Below are 21,201 nucleotides of genomic sequence, written 5' to 3'. Positions count from 1 at the left end.
TATGGACAACTATGTCTTCGCTTCCGCAAACGGGCTTTACAAAAAGTTTCATAAAGATTGAGTCACATATGTGGCCTCCAGAGTGTTCACAAACTTTTCCTATGATCTGGTCTACTGACCCAATCGGCTTAGGCGACTAGGTATCTATTATCTCCTACAAACCATGCACTTTTACCTTTAGGTATTAAAAAACATGCATAATTACTACTGTGGTCCGTGCTTTGAAAAGAAAATTAAGTAAAGATCAAACCCAGAATTGCTACCTTTTTTCACTGAAATTTGTGAACAGAGAGTCTTTTTTAAGTTACAACCCACAGAATTTTAAAGGGTAGAACATGTTGAGAGAGCTACAGCTGGATAGTGAACAATTCCTGCTACATGTACCTACATAATTATATATAATATATGCATTAAAGTATGGGACAAATATCTAGGATTGTTTCCCTTGTGTAAAGTGGGTTTAGGGTAAGTCTCTACAATGCACTCCACAGTATTCATTTCAAACCAGTGCACTTCAAATCATTTATTACAAACCAATACACTTTGTGTGGATAAAACATTCAATATAAGACAAAAACAAAAACAAGGTATTTTCATTTTATTGTCTTCAGCACTGACAAGTAACTTATCTTTAACAGCATCTACCAAAGTTTGAAGTCAGTAATGATTCAACAACTTCATTTTTTAAAAAAATATTTTGACAAAACATATGAGCCGTGCCATGGGAAAACCAACATAGTGGGTATGCGACCAGCATGGATCCAGACCAGCCTGCGCATCCGCGCAGTCTGGTCAGGCTCCATGCTGTTCGCTTTTAAAGCCTATTGGAATTGGAGAAACTATTAGCGAACAGCATGGATCCTGACCAGACTGCGCGGCTGCGCAGGCTGGTCTGGATCCATGCTGGTCGCATACCCACTATGTTGGTTTTCCCATGGCGCGGCTCAATTATCTTATTTAACTTCTTAAATTTTAGGAATTCTAGTTTTTCTGTAAATTGGCACAAAATGAACATAAAAGATAAAAGGAACTTGACTTGAACAACCCATAGGTATTTTGTTTTAGATAATATTACAAATGATTAACCAAAAGCTTTATTGTACTGACCATGAAACAACTTGTTTTACATGATTAACAAAGTAAACATTTTTGTAAACATACAATTTAGTATACATAATTATAAGCACTTTTATTACCTATAACATATCACAGCTGGTTATCAATATAGCACTATAAAAAATTCAAGGTATACACCTTATCTGTCTATTACATAGAACTTCCATGGTGTATGGTATGCTGCACACACAGCGCAATAAATATTTCAAATATGTATCTATACTATAATTATTTCAAATATAATTAACCTGTCCCATATGCTTTGTATTGATCTTTAAGCTACATTTAGCATAACTATATGCACTTTATGCTTGTGCTATAGTAAACTTATACAGGAATACATAGATACTGTCACTGGCAAAGAATACCAAACATCCAAGGAGCATGGTGGAAGTTTTCATGATGAATAGATAGAGATAATGAATGGAGTTGACTGTGGCATCGTAATATGCTTACAAAGGCTACATACGTGTTAATACATTGATTATAGCCTGAAAGCTCAGTGATATGCAAACTACATACTGTAATAATCACCCACAATCCTTTACTACATGATTGTACTCCCAATGCACTCCAATTCCTTGCATGAATTGTCTTTACTTTGAATCCGACCGTAACAACATCATAATACATGTATATAACAAAGCATAAACAAATGACATAACAATGATGAAAGACGGTTATTTTTCGTTGAATAATGGCACTTATTTCACTGTTTAAGGTTAAAGCACTGACATAAGATTTCATCTAACCATCATCCTGTTCTGTGTCATCAAATGTCTCTGTACTCTCATCTTGTAATCGCTTCTTTCTGCAACACAATAAATACTATACCTATAGCTTTGTATTAACTAAATCAGCATAAAATATAATTAGGTGAGTATATTCAACTATTTCCACATGTCTTTTAAGTAACAAGAGGACCATGATGGTCCTGAATCGCTCACCTGTCCCCACATGACCCAGTTTTGAACTGAGTATGACGTTGTTTTTTCTATTATTTGACATAGTGTCCTAGTTTTTGAGCTCATGTGACCCTGTTTTGAACCTGAACGAGATATCATCAAGATAAAAATTCTGACCAATTTTCATGAAGATCCATTGAAAAATATGGCCTCAAGAGAGGTCATAAGGTTTTTATACGCCCATTTGAAAAACGGGACGTATTATGGGAACGCCCCTGGCGGGCGGATGGGCAGGCGGGTGGGGTCCAGAGACTTCGTCCGGAGCATATCTTCTACATGCATGGAGGGATTTTGATGAAACTTGGCACAGTTGTTCACCATCATGAGACGGAGTGTCATGCGCAAGAACCAGGTCCCTAGGTCTAAGGTCAAGGTCACACTTAGAGGTCAAAGGTCAAATTCAAGAATGACTTTGTCCGGAGCATATCTTCTTCATGCATAGAGGGATTTTGATGAAAGTTGGCACAACTGTTCATCATCATGAGACGGGAGTGTCATGCGCAAGAAACAGGTCCCTAGGTCTAAGGTCAAGGTCACACTTAGAGGTCAAAGGATACAAGAATGAAAACTTTGTCCGGAGCATTTCTTCTTCATGCATGGAGGGATTTTGATGAAACTTGGCACAGTTGTTCACCATCATGAGACGGAGTGTCATGCGCAAGAACCAGGTCCCTAGGTCTAAGGTCAAGGTCACACTTAGAGGTCAAAGGTCAAATTCAAGAATGACTTTGTCCGGAGCATATCTTCTTCATGCATAGAGGGATTTTGATGAAAGTTGGCACAAATGTTCACCACCACGAGGCGGAGTGTCATGCGCAAGAACCAGGTCCCTAGGTCTAAGGTCACACTTAGAGGTCAAAGGATACAAGAATGAAAACCTTGTCCAGAGCATTTCTTCTTCATGCATAGAGGGATTTTGATATAACTTGGCACAAATGTTCACCATCACGAGACGAAGTGTCATGCGCAAGAACCAGGTCCCTAGGTCTAAGGTCAAGGTCACACTTAGAGGCCAAAGGTCAGATACAAGAATGACTTTGTCCGAAGCATTTCTTCTTCATGCATGGAGGGATTTTGATGTAACTTGGCACAATTATACACCATCATGAGACGAAGTGTCATTCATGCGCAGTTCCCTTCTTTAGAATTACTTCCCTTTGTTGTTACTATAAATAGCTTCTATTGTAACTTTTTCACTACAAGTCGTAGGGAAAAATCGAGACCACTTTTCTGTAGTATAACATGCACGCTACATCCAATTTTGAGGTGTATTTTGACTAATCTCTACCTGGTAAAGATTTTTGTGTGGACTTTTTTTTGGATTTTTTTCTTTTTTTAAGATTAACTTCCCTTAGTTGTTACTATAAATAACTTATTGTAACTTTTTTATAATTGACCGTAGGGAAAAACCAAGACCACTTTTTTGTGGTACAACACAGATGTTACTTTCCAATTTTAGGTGTATTTTAAGGTCTCTCTATCTGGTAAGGAGTTTTTTTGTGGACTTAGAAAAACAAAAGACTTACAATGATTACTAAACAACCACAAAATTAAAATTCCATTTGCAAATACAGGTGCTAGAGTAAAGAAATTTGCTGTGACGGGCGTATATTGTGACATTCTGGCACTCTTGTTTATTATTTAACCTACTGACCTAGTTATTGATGGCACGTGACCCAGTTTCAAATCAGACACAGATATCATCAAGGTGAACATTCTGACCAATTTTCATGAAGATCCATTCAAAAGTATGGCCTCTAGAGAGGTCACAATGTTTTTCTATTTTTAGACCTACTGACCTAGTTTTTAATCGCAGTTGACCCAGTTTCGAACTTGACCTAGATATCATCAAGATGAACATTCAGACCAACTTTCATACAGATCCCATGAAAAATATGGCCTCTAGAGAGGTCACAAAGTTTTTTATTATTTGACCTACTGACCTAGTTATTGATGGCACGTGACCCAGTTTCAAACTCGACCTAGATATCATCAAGGGAACATTCTGACCAATTTTCATGAAGATCTTGTGAAAAATATGGCCTCTAGAGAGGTCACAAGGTTTTTCTATTTTTAGACCTACTGACCTAGTTTTTGACCGCATGTGACCCAGTTTCAAACTTGACCTAGATATCATCAAGGTGAACATCCTGACCAATTTTCATAAAGACCCCATGAAAAATGTGACCTCTAGAGTGGTCACAAGCAAAAGTTTACGGACGGACTAACGGACGAACGAAGGACGCTGCGCGATCACAAAAGCTCACCTTGTCACTTTGTGACAGGTGAGCTAAAAATATCAGTATATACTTTTATCAGTTTAGCTCAACATTTCATCACAGTACTTATAGAAACAAAATTGCTAAGCTGGTAACTCCCAATACAGATATGTAGACCACCTGAAAACTATAAAGCTCATCACTGACAGGAGATAAAAAACATAAATAAAATCATGTTATACTTTATTCTACTGCGTCTGTCTGCTTTTCTTAAAACATGAGGGTCATTATGGCCCAATACCGCTCACCTGCCTCAAATGGGTACAATTTCATGATAGAGAACCTCTACACAATGCTACAGCTCTAAGCTTTCAGGTTTTAGAGAAGAAGATTTTTTTCTCTATATACGACAAGTGCCCCCATGGGCGGGGCCAATTAGACACCAGTAACATGACTTGAACAACCATCATAGAGTACCACTAGAAATGCTATATACCAAATATCTATGCTCTATGTCTTGCAGCTTCAGACAAGAAGATACGTCTTTTCTTATGTAAGGCTATGCAAAACAAGTGAACCCTGAGTAGAGGCCAATTTTGACTCCTGGGGCATAATTTGAACAGACTTGGTAGAGGACTACTGCATAATGCTACACACCAAATATCTAAGCTTTAGACCTTGAGGTTTTAGCTAAGAAGAGTTACTATGCCCCAACGATAACTTGATATTTACAAACATGACTATAAATAGATTAAAATGGAACATAGGGAATTCAACATTTTCGTAACATGTTACAATCTAAATACTTGCAGGTTTTGTAGCAGTTACGAATTAGCTCAGTGGTAAAGCATAGGCTCCATGTTCAAGATATCTTTTGCCTTGTGGGTTCAAAACTCAGTACCGACATTTATTTTATTTTTTTAATTTTTATTTCACTTTTGCATAAAAATTAAGATTCCTTCATGAGCTCTGTGACAATACCACAGAGAGGTATCTAAAGGCAGATCAGAATAGTTTATTACATAACAAAGATGATATTGATTAAATGCATGCACTTAGCCATGCAAATAATGAACATACAAGTTAGTGTCTTATATAAAGACATATAAATTATACAAATACAAGTATGCCTACGGGCAGAATGTCGAGCCCACCAGCACCTTTGACCTCTAAGTGCGACCTTGGCCTTGGACCAAGGGACCTGCTTCTTACGCATGACACTCCGTCTTATAATGGTGAACATTTATGCCAAGTTACATCAAAATCCTACCATGCATGAAGGAGAAATGCTCCGGACAAACTTCAATTTGACCTTTGAGATAGAAAAATGGGGTTTGCGCATGACATACCTTCTCATTGTGTTAAACATTAATGAAAAATATAAACAAGATTGGTCCATGCATGTCAAAGTTATGGTCCGGACAAAATTGGACGGACGCACGCACACACATACACTGAGAGTGGCGACTATATCGAGCTCACCGCAAGCGTGCTCGACAACAAACCATCAAAGAAAGAAACAAAAATACGGAAGAAAACGAACAGGAAAAAAAATCTGAAAAGAAACAACTCTCGTGAGGATTCGAACCCACAAAACGATCTGCTTACACCCAGTTATTGTCTGCATTTTACCCAACTGAGCTATGTTGCCATATACTTAGTGGATATTTGAAATGAAAGAAATACTAATAATTGCGTGTCAAGTAATGTGCAAGCATTATGAATGGTTATTTCATCAGTTATCATGAATTAGACTCGTCCTCCCGTTTCGGCGGGAATCACGTTATCATTGGGGATTAGTATAAAGCTTTTCTTATATACATGTATGTTTATGTTAACCAACTAAAGCCAATTTTGACCCCAGGGGCATGATTTGAATAAACTTTGCAGAGGACCACTAGACAATATATACCAAATTTCTCCGCCCTGTGCTTTACAGTTTGCGAGCAGACAATTTTAGAAGGTTTTTTATATAACTCTATATACACCCCAGTGAAGAGCAGCTAATTTTGATTTGTGAAAACTTGGTAGAGAACAACTACACAATGCTACTACCCAAATATCTTATCTTTAAGCCTTGAGGTTTAAGACACGGAGATTTTTTAAGTTTTAACTGTTGGTTGCCATGACAACCAGAATTCTGCATGGATTGAAATTCTTTAAAAAAATTGGTAGAAGGCAATCTAAGGAACATCCACGCCAAGTTTCATCAACTTTCAAAAAAATGGCTTAGAAGTGAAATCGTCGGAAGAAAAATATGGGCTTACGATGAGAGATCACAATAGCTCATCCTGCGTATGTCATGCTCAGGTGAGTTAACAAGAGCACCGCCTTGCGGGTGCAGACGCTCATCTGATTTTTTTGTCTCTGTATAATAGAAATATTGTCCAACCTTGTGTTTTTATGATATTTTCTAAGTCCAAAAGGGGCCATAATTCTTGCAAAAAGCAGGATGGAGTTATGTTTCTTGATGTGCAGAGTCAGCTTTTAATGGTGAACAAGTGTTGCAAGTTTTAAAGCAATAGCTTTGATAGTTTAGGAGAAAAGCTGACCTAAACACAAAACTTAACCAAGAAATCTGATTTTCTAAGTCCAAAGGGGCCATAATTCTTGCAAAAAGCAATGAAGAGTTATGGTACTTGCTGTGCAGAGTCAGCTTTTAATGGCAATTAACTGCTCCAAGTTTTAAAGCAATAGCTTTGACCGTTAAGGAGAAAAGTTGACCTAAACGCAAAACTTAACCAAGAAATCTGATTTTTTCTAAGTCCAATAATTCTTGCAAAAAGCAGGATGGAATTATATGTCTTGCTGTACAGAGTCAGCTATTGATGATGAACAAGTGTTGCAAGTTTTAAAGCAATAGCTTTGATAGTTTAGGAGAAAAGCTGACCTAAACATAAAACTTAACCAGGCAACGCCAACACCGATGCCGATCAAGTGATGACAATAACTCATAATTTTTTTTCAAAAAAATCAGATGAGCTAAAAACTAGACTTTCATTAATACCTTCTAACATGTATTACTTTACAAGTTATTCATTTTGGGAAAAGTGAACTAAAAAGATAAACATTGTATTGGACATACCTGGCTTCTAGCCTTGCACATTTTGGGCACTTCTGTGGTATAAAGCACCCCTTGTGAAAGCAGGTTTTACAACCTATCAATGGATATAAATCTGATCAATTTTCTACATCAAACACAAAGTTTTCTGTTATATATACATGTATAAACACCTGATAACCAACATTTTAACCTTCTACATTTTTTCAGTACAACATGTTCTTGAAATTACTGTAACTAATTTTAACAAGGTACTCTAGTAAAACACACATGCCCTCCATGGTTGTCTGTTAGAGGTTATTAAATGTGTAATTTTTTTACTGTCTCCAGGCCAAGCCTTCTCCTCTTATTGACAGAAAACTGTTTTCATTCTGGAGGTCACTGTGACCTTGAACTTTGACCTTCAGACTGGCCATCTACTGACCTCAGACAATCATCATGAAGGTTGACAACTGTAGGCAAAATCGTTTTCCAGTTATTGATCAGAAACTGTTTTCAGTCTAATGTTCACATTGAGATTAACCTTCGATTCACACAACCCCAAAACAATGTTGGATATCCACTATCATACTGACCCCTAAAACTAAAAGGGTCATATACTTTGATCACTGTAGGTCAAAGTGTTTTACAGTTAATTATCAGAAACAAAAGTGTCTTCCAACCAAAGAACTGAATAGTAAAACAATATTTATTTATTTATTTTGTTGGGTTTAACGTCGCACCGACACAATTTTAGGTCATATGGCGACTTTCCAGCTTTAATGGTGGAGGAAGACCCCAGTTGCCCCTCCGTGCACAATTTCATCACGAGCGGGCACCTGGGTAGAACCACCGACCTTCCTTAAGCCAGCTGGATGGCTTCCTCACATGAAGAATTCTACGCCCCAAATGAGGTTTCAAACCCACATCGATGAGGGGCAAATGGTTTGAAGTCAACGACTCTAACCACTCGGCCACGGAGGCCCCTAGTAAAACAATATACATCCCCACTTCTTAAAAGGGAGGCATAATAAAAAGTCAACAGAATAGTTTATTATACCTTATATTGGAACCATGATGCTTTAACTTACGAACAAATATATGAATAAAATTTATCTATAGAAACAAGAAATGCAACCAAGCAATATAACAGGAAATTCAATCTGATCATGTATATGAACGGAAATGAAATGTGCAACATTTAATACCACAACTTACCTTGACAAATGCTGACTTTGTGGAGCTGATATGGAAATATCACATCATTCTGCTTTTTACACATCTCACAGATGAAACCAAAACACTGGCAGAACTACAATAGAAAAATAGACATTTAACATGAAGGTTACTGTGAATCATTATTTGTGGTGGTAGTAATTTTCATATATCAAAAATAAGATATATTTTGTCAACAGAGATAACTATTTCAGCAGATATATATGTCCAGTCATTTATTATCTTGTTTGAAGCATTATACACTTGTTACACTTAAAAGGCTTGTTTTAATGAGAGGGCTACGAAGGCCCTATATTGCTCATCCAAGTTTCAAAGCTGGACTGAGGTTACCCAAAGAACATTTCTGTGAAATTATTTCAAAATCAGCCCATTTGTTTCTGAGGAGAATATAATTATATTCCAATGTTTTCATAACACTAGTCATATACAGAAAACTACCTCAGTCCCTGCCTGTCATGTTTTTAGGCAAATAACAAGAGAATTTGGTAGGTCACCCAAGGATCTTTACTGCGAAATTATTGTGAAATCAAGCCAGTAGTTTCAGAGTAGTTTCAAAATGTTCCATACAGAGATACAGAGAAAACTAGGCCCAGGATGAACTCAAGAAAAACCAGTGACCTATTTTCTTACTTAGATTATTCAATTTCAAACCTGACCATTTCCTAGAGACAAACATTCTGGAAAAGACTTATGTAGAACACCTGTCCTTTAGACTGGTACCAAAGTTTTTCTATGATTTGAAATAGTGACCTTGTTTTTGACCCCAGGTATCCTACCTGACCTAAATTTCATAGAGAAAAACATTCTGACAAAGACATATGACAATCTAGTAGAAAAGATGTGGCCACTTGAATGCCAATAAGGGTTTTCTATGATTTAATCTACTGACCTAGTTTTTTTAAGCCAGATAACCAAATTTTGAATTTTACCTAGATTTCAAAAAGATAACATTCTGACAAAAATATATGATGATCAAATGGAAAATGTGGCCTCTACAGTATTAACAAGGCTTTTTTAGGTTTTGACTTAATTTAACTTAATTTTGAACTTCGCAAAAATTTCGTGGAGATAGATATTCTGACAAATATATCTGACTGACGATCAAGTAGAAAATGTGGCTACTAGAAAGTAATAAGGTTTCTCCCTTATCTGACATAGTTTACAACCTCTGGTAACAGTTTTGATCTTGCTCTAGATTTCAAAGACACTAACATTCTGACAAGCTTTTAAGTTCAAGGAGAAAATGTGGCTTCTAGAGTGTTAACAAGGTTTTCCTATGATTTCACCTGAGTGATCTTGTTTTTTACCTCAAATACCCAGTTTCAAAACTGACCTAGAATCTACAGAGACAAACACTCTGACAAAGTTTTATGAAGCCGAGACAGAAATGTGTCATAACACATTACTTCATATGACAACTTTTATATGTGATTATAAATTTTATTATATGCATGTATTGTAACTATGTTATGTTTGCTCAATTATTGAAATAAATCTATCTATCTATCTCTAGAATGTTAACAAGGTTTTCCTATTCCTTGATTTAGTGAACTAGTTTCTGACCCAAGATGACCTCTGAAGTTTTATATAGGGTAACATTCAGACCAAGTTTCTTTAGATTGGGCCAAAATTGTGACCTCTAGAGAGTTAACAATCAAACTGAAGGATGACAATAATGGATCCAACAGAAACAGGTTGATCACACTAGGTAACCTTGAGCACTTTGTATATAGGTGAGCTAAAATGTCACATAGACACAACTATGAAATACATGTTTCAACAAAAGCAGATTTTTTTCTTTCTGCCTTAACCAGTTTCTAGAACTATTAACCTACTTAAAGCAGTAACTTCTGAACAATAAACAAAGTCAATCTTCCCTGTGGTGCATGTGTACCGAGGCTGCACAGTATTGTTAACAAGGCAATAAATCAGTTACAAACTTAGCATGAAGATGTACCTGACAAGATTCTACATGAGATATTGCAGCTGTAGTGAACTTCTTCAACTGACAATACATCTGACCATTAGCACCTGTCTTCACCTGCAAACATATCATGTATACTGAAATCACATTTACAAGTTAAAAATGTATATCAAGACCATGCTTGGGAACATAGAAACAGGTCTTTATGTGTAAATGGTTCTTTACTGGTATTCAAAAGTTGAAATAACTGAAAATGTCTAATTTGGAAATGAAACCAGTCACTAGTTATCTGTAGAGCCAGGTGGTATTCAGAACAGGTTTGACCGTATTTTCAATTTTTAGGAAACACTATAGTTCATCACTGATCTCTGAGCCTGAGCCTTTGACAAGTTTACTTTGAACGGCTAGTCAGATGTCCATACTGATTTTGTCATACAACTGTATATAAAATATGTATGTATTAATTTAGCAGATTGTATGTGCAACTTAACCGGGAAACACATTTTGAAGTGGTCAGATCTAAACAAACAATTTGAATCAAGTGCAGAAGTTTGCCAATCAAAATTTTCTTTTGAACAATTTTAATTTACTTTGTCTTGATATTTCTTTTCAAATTACTTTAATTTACTTTAGTTTTATCTGCTTTTAATACTTCCATTTTCAATCCATAATCCTCTGCTGTGTGGGGGCCTATATAGCAGCGTGATTAAGGCAGATGATTTCAAATCACTTGCCCCTCACAGATTTGGGTTCAAAGCCTCGTTTGGGACACAGAATTCTTTATGTAAGGAAGCTATCCAGCTGGCTTATGGACGGTCCATGCTTGGTGCCCGCCCATGAAGAAATAATGCCTGGAGGGGCACCTGATGTCTTCCTCCGCCATCAAAAGCAGGAAAGTGACCATATAAACTATAAATGCGCCAGTGTGACATTAAAACCCAACAAGAGGGTCATGATGACCCTGAATCGCTCACCTGAGTAATATGAGCCACATGTTTCAAATGGCAAACTGACGCTAAAATATTAGAAAGTAGGTCAGTAGGTCAAATTCATGGTCACTGAAAGTCAGTTTTAAGATGCAAAACTGTACATGTCATCCAAATTTCAAGGCTGTATCTTAAAAAACAAAAAAAGTAGGTCAGCAGGTCAAGGTCACAGTCAAGTGATTCCTAATCACTTGGGGTCATCAGGTAATTATAATTAAACAGTCTAGGAAATATGATCTGATAATTTTTGAAGTATTTATTCCTATATAACTCATATAACAAGTGACCCCCAGGGTGGGGCCTCTTTTCATCCCAAGGGCATAATTTGAACAATCTTGTTAGAGATCCACTAGGCAATACTACATACCAAATATCAAAGGCCTAGGCCTTAAACTTTCCGAAAAGAAGATTTTTTTTCCCAATATAAGTCTATGTTAAATTTGGGACCCCCAGGGCAGGGCCTCTTTTCACCCCAGGGGCATAATTTGAACAATTTTGGTACAGGACTACAAGGCAATGAAACATACTAAATATTGCAGTTTCAGGCAGAAGATTTTTAAAGTTTTTTCCTATATAAGTCTATGTAAAACGTAAGCCCCACGAGGCTGGGCCTCTATTCATCCCAGGGGGATAATTTGAACAATCTTGGTAGAGGACCACAAGGCAATGCTTCATACCAAATATCAAAGGCCTAGGTCTTGCGGTTTCAGACAAGAAGATTTTCAAAGTTTTTTCCTATACAAGTCTATGTTAACTTGGGACCCCCGGAGCGGGGCCTCTTTTCACCCCAGGGGTACAATTTGAATAATCTTCATAGAGGACCATTAGATAATGTCACATGCCAAATATCAAGGCTCTACGCCTTGCGGTTTAGGACAAGAAGATTTTTAAAGTTTTTCCAAGTTCTGCATGGAATTCAATTCTTTGAACAATTTTGAAAGGGGGCCACCCAAGAATCATTCCTGTGAAGTTTGGTGTAATTCTGCCCAGCGGTTTTCAAGAAGAAGATTTTTTTAGAAAATGTTGACGGACGCAGGACACACGACGGACATTGAGCGGTCACAAAAGCTCACCATTAGCCTTTTGCTCAAGTGAGCTAACAAAACAAACAAACTTCTGAGCAAAATACACAGACAGATTTATTTCTCTTGCATCACAACTATACCTGATTCTGATGGTGGGAATTACTTTGCACTTTTTGTAAAAGATACATTTTGCAGGAGGATTATGTGTCACATCTCAATACACAGTGATGAACTATAATGTTGCAAATTTCAAATAATCAGCAGAACGCATAGCAAACTGTAAGTGTTTGCTAGAGAATATTGAAGAACATATGCACATACAGTGATTTTTTTAGCTATTTTTTGCAGCTGAATACAGGCTGTTCCCTTAGCCAAAAATAGCTATATTTTCCCTTAAAGAAGGTCATATTTTCCCCTTGGATTTTAAAGAAAATGTTACATAATATGCATAGCGAATAATTCTACCAAAGTTGCCATTTATATATTTTTCAACCCCAATTACCCCCAAGTGACTTCAAATTTACAACCTGTGCAACTGTTATCGACTGATAATTATGTCAAACTATGTTTACTTCTCATCAGGTGCCATATTCATAAGGACATTAGCATCAGTTCTTTCAAATAGGTACAGTGCCTGTTATCATGAAAATCAAATGATTTGGATGATATCTTGCATATTTGTATCCTAATAAATATATGATATCTTGCACATAATGTGAACCTGACAGAGATGGTACCTTGCATATTGTGTGCATCCTAATAGAGATATCTTGTGTTATAAAGTGTATCATAACAGAGATGATATCTTGTATATAATGTGTATCCTAACAGAGATGATATCTTGAATACAATGTGTATCCTTACAGATATGGGTACCCTAACAGAGATGATATTTTGCATACGTGTATCCTAACAGAGATGACTTCTGGTACATGTGAATTCTAACAGATATGATATCTTACACACAATGTGTATTCATCAAAACAGAACTGCAATCTTTTATACAATGTTTTGGCAGAAATGAGACTCATCATATAATTTTCATATACCTAACTCAGACAACATGTTTTATCGCAACAGAAGTGAGATTTTTTATACAACTGTATTCTCACAGAGATGGGATCCTTTATATGTATCTAACAAGAGATGTGTTCTTTCATATAATAAGTATCCTAACAAAGAAGATATTTTCACAGAGATCTATTGTATAGTGTAAATAAAATAATGAAAAAAGATTTGTAACAGTGTGAGAGTACTTACAGAGATGAGATCATTGATAGAGTACATATGAACATCTTCAATCCAGTAAAGAGGCAACTTGGATATTTCTTCAGAAAGACTGAAATTACAAACAAACTATAAGCAATTCATGCCCAGATTTCTTGTAAAAAATAATACTGCAAATGTATATGAAAACAAGAGACTGCTTTTGAAAAAGCACAAGCCACTCCCCCCCCCCCCCTCCCCCCCCACCCCCCAAAATCTTGAACTGCAGTGCGACATTGAAAGTGTTAACTGATACATAATATTTGGCTTTATCCTTGGTCAATTTTTTGTTTTATTTTACTTTACATAAAAGTTATTTCATACAGATTTATTTTTCTACATATTGCTTGTAAAATCTTAAACCCCTGATGGAACAGATCACCAGTATCTCAATTGAAAAGCATGATACAAATGAGATATTGTACAACTGCATGGATGATATATAGAGTGGGGGGATAATAAAGGGAGATAACAGATTAAATAAAAATAAATAGGGTAAAGTTATGGTCTTTCACATAAATGCAGATGGACTAACAGACACGCAAATGCTTATAACTTAAAGCATTAATTTTGTGATACTTTTGAATTATAAACTAAAAGAATATTCTGCATGGCTATTTTGACCCTAAAAAGTAAAACAAACAAGTATTGTTCTTTCTTTCATTGTTTTTCCAATGGTTTTAACCAAATTTCTCCTACGTAATGCCATTCACACTGCAAAATGTCAACCATAGTCATGACATCACAATATTTTAATGGAAGTAAATTAATTAGTTGTAAAAGAGATCTATTTTTCTACAGTGGGGCATTTATCTTCTTAGTTCTTGCAGGAATTTATATACATGTACCGTTATATGTTTACTGATGTATGTCTTGATAAGAATTTCTGATGATTTATTTATCAAATCCTCCTTCATTCAACTGTAATTCCATACCAGTGAAACTTATTCTATGCCAGAAATCCACTAATATTATTTCAATGAACCGCTGAAAAACAAGAAATAAAACAATCCCTCTATACATCAAATCAGTATCAACTTATATTCTCTATATGTAGATCAATGATTTTACAGTTTGTTCATTTAGTAGATCTCTGGTACATCACCTACCTTGAAGCATGCCTGCATAATCCAACAAGAGACTTTAGATGGCGAAGCTGTATCCTCCAGTCTCGTATATGGTCCAGTAGTTTCACTTTCTTATATAACATTGGATTGATGTCAGATATGTTGAACAGTGGCTCTCCTGATATTTTAGTCAAGAAATCACGTGCAAAGTTTGACACATAGTATTTTGTAAAATCCCACTTTTTCAGAATTCTTGCAGGAATTTCAGCAAGCTGGTTGCTATGACAACACTGGCAGAAATACTTTCCCAAATATTCGCAGTATCTGTATCTCTTTGCATAGCCTAGAGTAAAGGAAAAGTTCCAGAGTAAGAATCTATATAAGCACGCATATTAAAACTGTAATAATACAAGTACTTATTACAAATATCACTTTTCAATTTCCTAAAAACATGAAAATTGAGATATCATACTATATATATATGTTTATTACACATTTCAATAGTGACAAAATCAAGACAACGCACATTGAAACTATAATATAATTTTCACAGGCATGTATAAAACAGATAAAAATCATATTTCTGGTGATTAAATCCACTGAACTTTTACATAGCAGGGCATACGCTGCCTATCGCGTTTGGAGCCACTGGCTCAAACTTTGACTGAAGCGGCTCCAAAAAATCTCGAGTGGCGAAACATAATGGCTCCACATATATTTTCATATTTTTTTCCCACGTTGTTACTGCGTATTTGATCCGGAAGCGTGGTTCTCATTTCGTGCCTCTCGGATATTCTCCCAGGTAGATAAAACCGATAGCATGTAATCAGCTGATGTGATGACTCATGTTTTGACAGGCGTGTATATTACATAATGTTGTGACATGTATGTGCGAGTTAACTGGAGAGGGGGAGACGGATGCTATCAATTAGTAAAGAAAGCATGTTTTCAATAGAAATGTTTGAAGTATTCCCTGATGTTTATTTTAATTGAACCAATTATCGATGACTAAACCAATTTTATTGATCAGTGAGCAGCAACCCATTTATTTTAAATGGCTGTTTTCCCGACGATTTTTTCTGTTCTTTGTACGAGATTAACTTAATCAGATAATATTTATGGTAATTGCGACGGGTTTACGACCAATCGTCGAAAGATAAATGATAGAATAACACAGTTAGTCGAATGGACAAGCAAAAGAATGGAAGAATTGTCGAACATGACAAATGGTCGAAACAGTTTTTTACATACGACACTTGGCCGAATAATTGTTTGTGATATTTTCGACGTTGTGTCACACTGTGTTGTGATCTTTGGTCTTTTTGATTACCTAGAATACATTCAAAAATATGTTACGCGCAATTTGACCACTTAACTAGGTGAGCGAAAATCAGTATTACTCTGCGAGTTATATTGTACAGTTATAATACAATGTAAATAATTGTCGATTTTGCAAGGTTTTTTAAAATCATTTCTCTTATGATATGGTACAGGGCTAGTTGAAAGTGAAAAAATGGAGAAAAATGTAAGTTATTTTACAAGTTCAAGGGGAGCCAAAAATTTAGTTTAGATGACTATGTTTAAGGGAAGGACAAAAGTGATCCAAAATGTGGCAAAACTTACTGGAAATGTCAAAATAGAACATGCAAGGGACGTTTAATTACAGGATCTGACGACATAGTTTTGAAGGAGATCACTCATAGCCACGGACCCGACAACAAATAGATATACAGAAGGCCATGGCCCGACTTAACGAGGTGGCAGTTTCATCAGATGATTGTCCCGCCAGACTTTTCGACGAAAATCATTTCTATCAAATATCGATTCTATCACTTGTCGTATTTGATCACATGGCCATTCTACCAATTATTGTCTTATTCTATCATATGTCTTTCGACGTAATGTCGCGCACGAAATTGCGACAGTTATCAGACATTTTTAAATAAGTTCAAACTTTCTTTTAATTTCCGCCGTATTTTGTAATTTAAGCATGACACCTCGTGTCAGTTTTGATGTTCACAGTTTGATCTCAGTTGGAGTTGATACGCGATATTTTATTACTTAGTATCATAATATCTATGATTTTTATTTCTTTCAGCAAAATAATGTTAAATTTACATGAAATTAAAATTGTATAAGGAAAAAATCAACAACAAACACTCGATCTTTTACGGAATTTAACAGCAATCTTAAATTTTAGCGTAGACAATTAGCGCGGAGAGTAGTTTCCCTTTACTGAAATGGCGAAAATCGTAAATAAACTTACGCTGAAGTTGAAAAATTGTGTATACCTGTGACTACTACGCACTCTCGATCTGTTGGGTGGGGGGGGGGGGCTCCCGAAAAACATAAATCTGCGCATTTTACACGAATATCAACGGTATGTTCAGTAATATGATGAAAGTATAATGACATTTATTGAAAATGTATTCAGATTTGCACTAGAAGAAACTTGCTATGAATTCAAATGAAAAACAAAGAAACAGAACATTATTCCTGTTTGTTTATATAACATGCTTATGATTAATAAAAACATACTGTCTGATTTATGATTGCAGTCATTATTTTTGTCTTGCAAGTTTTCTTTATTAGAAATATCATAAAATGCAGGTTCTGCATAAAGATTGTATTGCACACCATGTAGTAAACAATGCAGTAACTTACAAAAGAGACTTTTATAACCAAAAACATGGAAATATGCCTTTTGTTTGTTGTAGACAAAAGTGTGGAACATGAAAAAATGCACCCTCTCCAATTTTTAACAGTACCCTGCCCTTTTAAGAGCTCTCGAAAAATCCCTATAAATGCTCATCTTTCTGTTTAAAATAGTCTGTTGATAGCAGTCTTCGCCTTAATTTTTTTTCAGCACTTGTCCTTTCGGGCAAGTAAGTTAAGAAAACCACTTGCCCGAAAACATTTTTACTTGCCCGAAATCATTTTGTTTATAAATATGATGTATTTTGGTTTATGCTTAATTCAACATTCAGTTATTTAAATGGTAGTCAACTAACCTACCCACACTATTGATGGGCAGGCTAAGCCAACATAAGTGGATAACCATGTTGCAATATTCAAATAACTAGCCGACAAAAATTATGGGAGAAAACTGTAGAAAAAAAGTAAAACCTATACCAGTATCTAGTTATATGCCAGGTGTGGGGTTCAAATTTACACTACCCTTCTAAAACTTACTTTTTTAATCCAGGGCCTTTAAAATATGGTGTAGTTGTTCAAATTTAACTGCAATAATGGATAGGTCCCCCACCCCCCCAAAAAATGTGTTTCTGGTGGCATGGCCAAAAAAAGTTGAATCATTATTATCAAGTAAATATCACAGCCCAGAGCGACGTGTCCAAAAAATATGGACACAATAATCATCAACCCACCCGTGTTTAAAGCGAATGAAAACCATTAACAATTATCGGTAATTATTCTGTTGATAAACGAGTAATTTGCCTTGTTTTCATCATCAATTAAAACCCCCTCAAAGAGCTAAAAGAAGTGTGTCGATATCGGAGATCAAAGCGGTATAGTTACCCGAGATTGTCATGGCATTACGTCATGTTTTTGCGCCATTGTCTGATCGTACGGCCTCGGTTCTTTAAATTGCTGAGAAGAAATCAGTAAAAAAGTATCTGCTTTATTTTTTTTTAAAAAGCGAATGTGCAATATCCCGTATAAACTGACAGGTAAATGTGTCAAACGATAATAGTAGTCTACACTCTGTGACCTATTTGCCCTCAAGGAATTTACGTTATTGTTTGAAAAGAATATCTGACATAGTGTGGAGTCAAAAAAGACATGTACAAGGATTCATTTACTTATTCAACTTATTAAAAACCACAGCGACATCAGACTGCTTTACTGTTGCATGTTAAAACGGCTACCTGTAATATGGGTATTTACGGCGAACTTGGTAGATATCCTCTTTATATTAATAGGTACGTTCGTATTATCAAATATTGGTGCAAAATAGTATTGTCAGAAAATATTATTGTTAGACATTTGTATGGTACATTAGTAGATGGATGTAATCGTGGTGTAACCAACTGGGCCAGTAAAGTGAAAGTGCTGTTAGAAAATTACGGTTTTGGTTATGTATGGAGAAACCCAGAGAGTGTTTCTTTACGCAGCTTCTATTTACAATTTAAACAGAGGGTTATTGATGTATTTATTCAGTCTTGGAATAATAGTATATCAGAGAGTCAGAGTCTTTGTTTGTATAAATATTTTAAACCTATGTTTTGTTATGAAACATATCTTGACTTTGTACCTGTGAAATATAGAATTGCCTTGTCTAGATTACGATTATCGTCACACCAACTACGAATTGAAACTGGTCGGTATGGTAATGAAAGAATTGATAGAAATTTGCGTACTTGTAGAATATGTAATACTAACGACATTGAGGACGAATTTCATTTTGTGATCAAATGTAACGCCTATAGAGAAATTCGTACACGGTACATTAAGCCGTATTATTGTGTTAGGCCAAGTGTTTTTAAGTTTACTCAGCTAATGCAATCCAATAAGAAATCAGTTATATTGAATCTTGCCAAATTTGTATATCATGCTTTTGCTTTACGTCAGAATATGATTGTTGTAAATACATAGACATGATTGAACATAATGTGACTATATTATAATATTTTGTAAGAACTTACAACGGGTCATACTGTATTTTCAAATCACCCCATGCATTCATAACCTATTACTTAGTAATCATATTAACTAGCGCTATAATTGCGCCAATTTCAGTATTTAAGTGCGGTGTACCAGTTATTCCCAGAGCCATTGCACTATTTTGTATTGAAAGCTATGTCTGTCGAACCGTTATTACTCGTTGTATGCTATTGAATCAGATGTATGTTTTCTACTGCGGTTGTGTTATGTATGTTCATACTGTTTGACATAAATTAGAATTTTGTACGCGCTGATTTCTTTATGCAAGACATTACCTCAGCATTTATATGGATCTAACTTTTTGTGCCTGTACTTCATTTCGTTTATTATTAGGCCTATACAGCAAACCTTGTATTTCGTTTCGGCAAGCTATGCTGTCACAGAGGCCTACAGTATAGTTAGTAGTCTATGTTTGTACCTTAAACCTTGCTAACGTACGGTAAGGCTTATGATGTGGCCAGTGTGTTGTTATACGCTTTAATGCATCGCGTAGCGATTGTAATCGTTATGGGTTCAGTTCTGTATGCATAATGTTATGTATAAAGAAATAAGCAGCTTAATTGTTTGTATCTATGATAGATTATTTGTCTGTAGAATTATACCTACATATCACAAGTTATATCTATATGCTCCATGTAGTATTGCAAGTTCAAATTATCATATGTTTAGTTTACCCTATTGACACTATAGTATATACTTTGTATTTCAATGCAGATTTACTACATCCCGTATCTGCAGGCTACGATTATTTATCATCTTAAAGGATATTATACGTGCGTGTTAAATACTGTAATGTAACTCTTAATTGTATTTCATTAAACTCAGTTCGTGCCGTTTCAAATCATAGGAGATTATATGATTAATGACAATGTTTGCTTCATTTATAGTACAGTAATGCCAGTTTAGAGCCAGTGCAAATGTTAGATTACAATGCAGTTCTTTAGTTCATCCTCTCTATTTAAGATATTAACGAACATACTTAGTTTCTCTATGCAATAATCAATAACATTTATATGTATTTCTATGTTTTTGTGTGCGAGTGTAACTATGTGTACGCTTGTGTATATGTGTGTGTGTGTGTGTGTGTGTGCGCGTGCGTGCACGCGTGCGTGCGTACGTGTGCGTGTTATTTGAATGTGTCACGTTGTATTTGTTAATACATCTGTTTGTAACAAGATACTTTATGTATACGTTACAAGAAATAAACTTTGAATCTTTATTTTAAAACAATTTTTTGTTTACGTTCACGAGGTCACGTAACCTATTTTGCCGCACTTGCAGAAATCTGTTTGCCAAAAAACGTTTTACTCGATGTATTTAAATTGCTGCCGCTTTTTCATTATTTAAGATTTTTTAATTCTGTTTTTTGTACTTTCTTGTCAAAAGTCTGAATTTTATGATCATAGTATGTATTATTTATTTACTTTTAGAAATAAATAAATAATTAAGATCGCGCTGTTTGAAATTTTACAAATAATTGTATGAAACTTCGATCGTTTTTATAGAATTTTGCCTACATTTCTGTCGATATCTTATTAAAATTGTTATAGAATTCAAACTGTATTACTTCTCAAGCGGTGTTGAAAATTTGAAGCGATGATATTAAAAAATGAATGCACTACACGTGTTTTTTTGTGTACGTGTCGATAAACAAAAGTAACGGCGATACGATAA

The 21,201-nt window shown here is 35.5% G+C and overlaps 1 protein-coding gene across 3 annotated transcripts in view; it reads right to left on the bottom strand.

The window, feature by feature from the left end:
- Positions 1–1,281: 1,281 nt before the first annotated feature.
- The window catches only part of LOC123553965 (run domain Beclin-1-interacting and cysteine-rich domain-containing protein-like), a 53,580-nt gene continuing 33,660 nt past the window's right edge, over positions 1,282–21,201 (bottom strand). For all 3 annotated transcript variants that reach the window (XM_053548619.1, XM_045343751.2, XM_053548620.1), the window contains exons 17-22: positions 14,887–15,187; positions 13,772–13,850; positions 10,534–10,617; positions 8,559–8,652; positions 7,386–7,458; positions 1,282–1,927 (exon numbers count right to left, since the gene is read on the bottom strand). In XM_053548619.1, coding sequence (XP_053404594.1) covers positions 1,864–1,927; positions 7,386–7,458; positions 8,559–8,652; positions 10,534–10,617; positions 13,772–13,850; positions 14,887–15,187 — 695 coding nt within the window. In that variant the 3' untranslated portion in view covers positions 1,282–1,863. The remainder of the gene's footprint in view (positions 1,928–7,385; positions 7,459–8,558; positions 8,653–10,533; positions 10,618–13,771; positions 13,851–14,886; positions 15,188–21,201) is intronic.

This window comes from Mercenaria mercenaria, chromosome 7 (assembly GCF_021730395.1).
Source record: "Mercenaria mercenaria strain notata chromosome 7, MADL_Memer_1, whole genome shotgun sequence".
In the NCBI taxonomy this organism is placed as follows: domain Eukaryota; kingdom Metazoa; phylum Mollusca; class Bivalvia; order Venerida; family Veneridae; genus Mercenaria; species Mercenaria mercenaria.
Note: the sequence above shows the minus strand (reverse complement) of the source record. Positions and strands in the feature narration are given on the sequence as shown.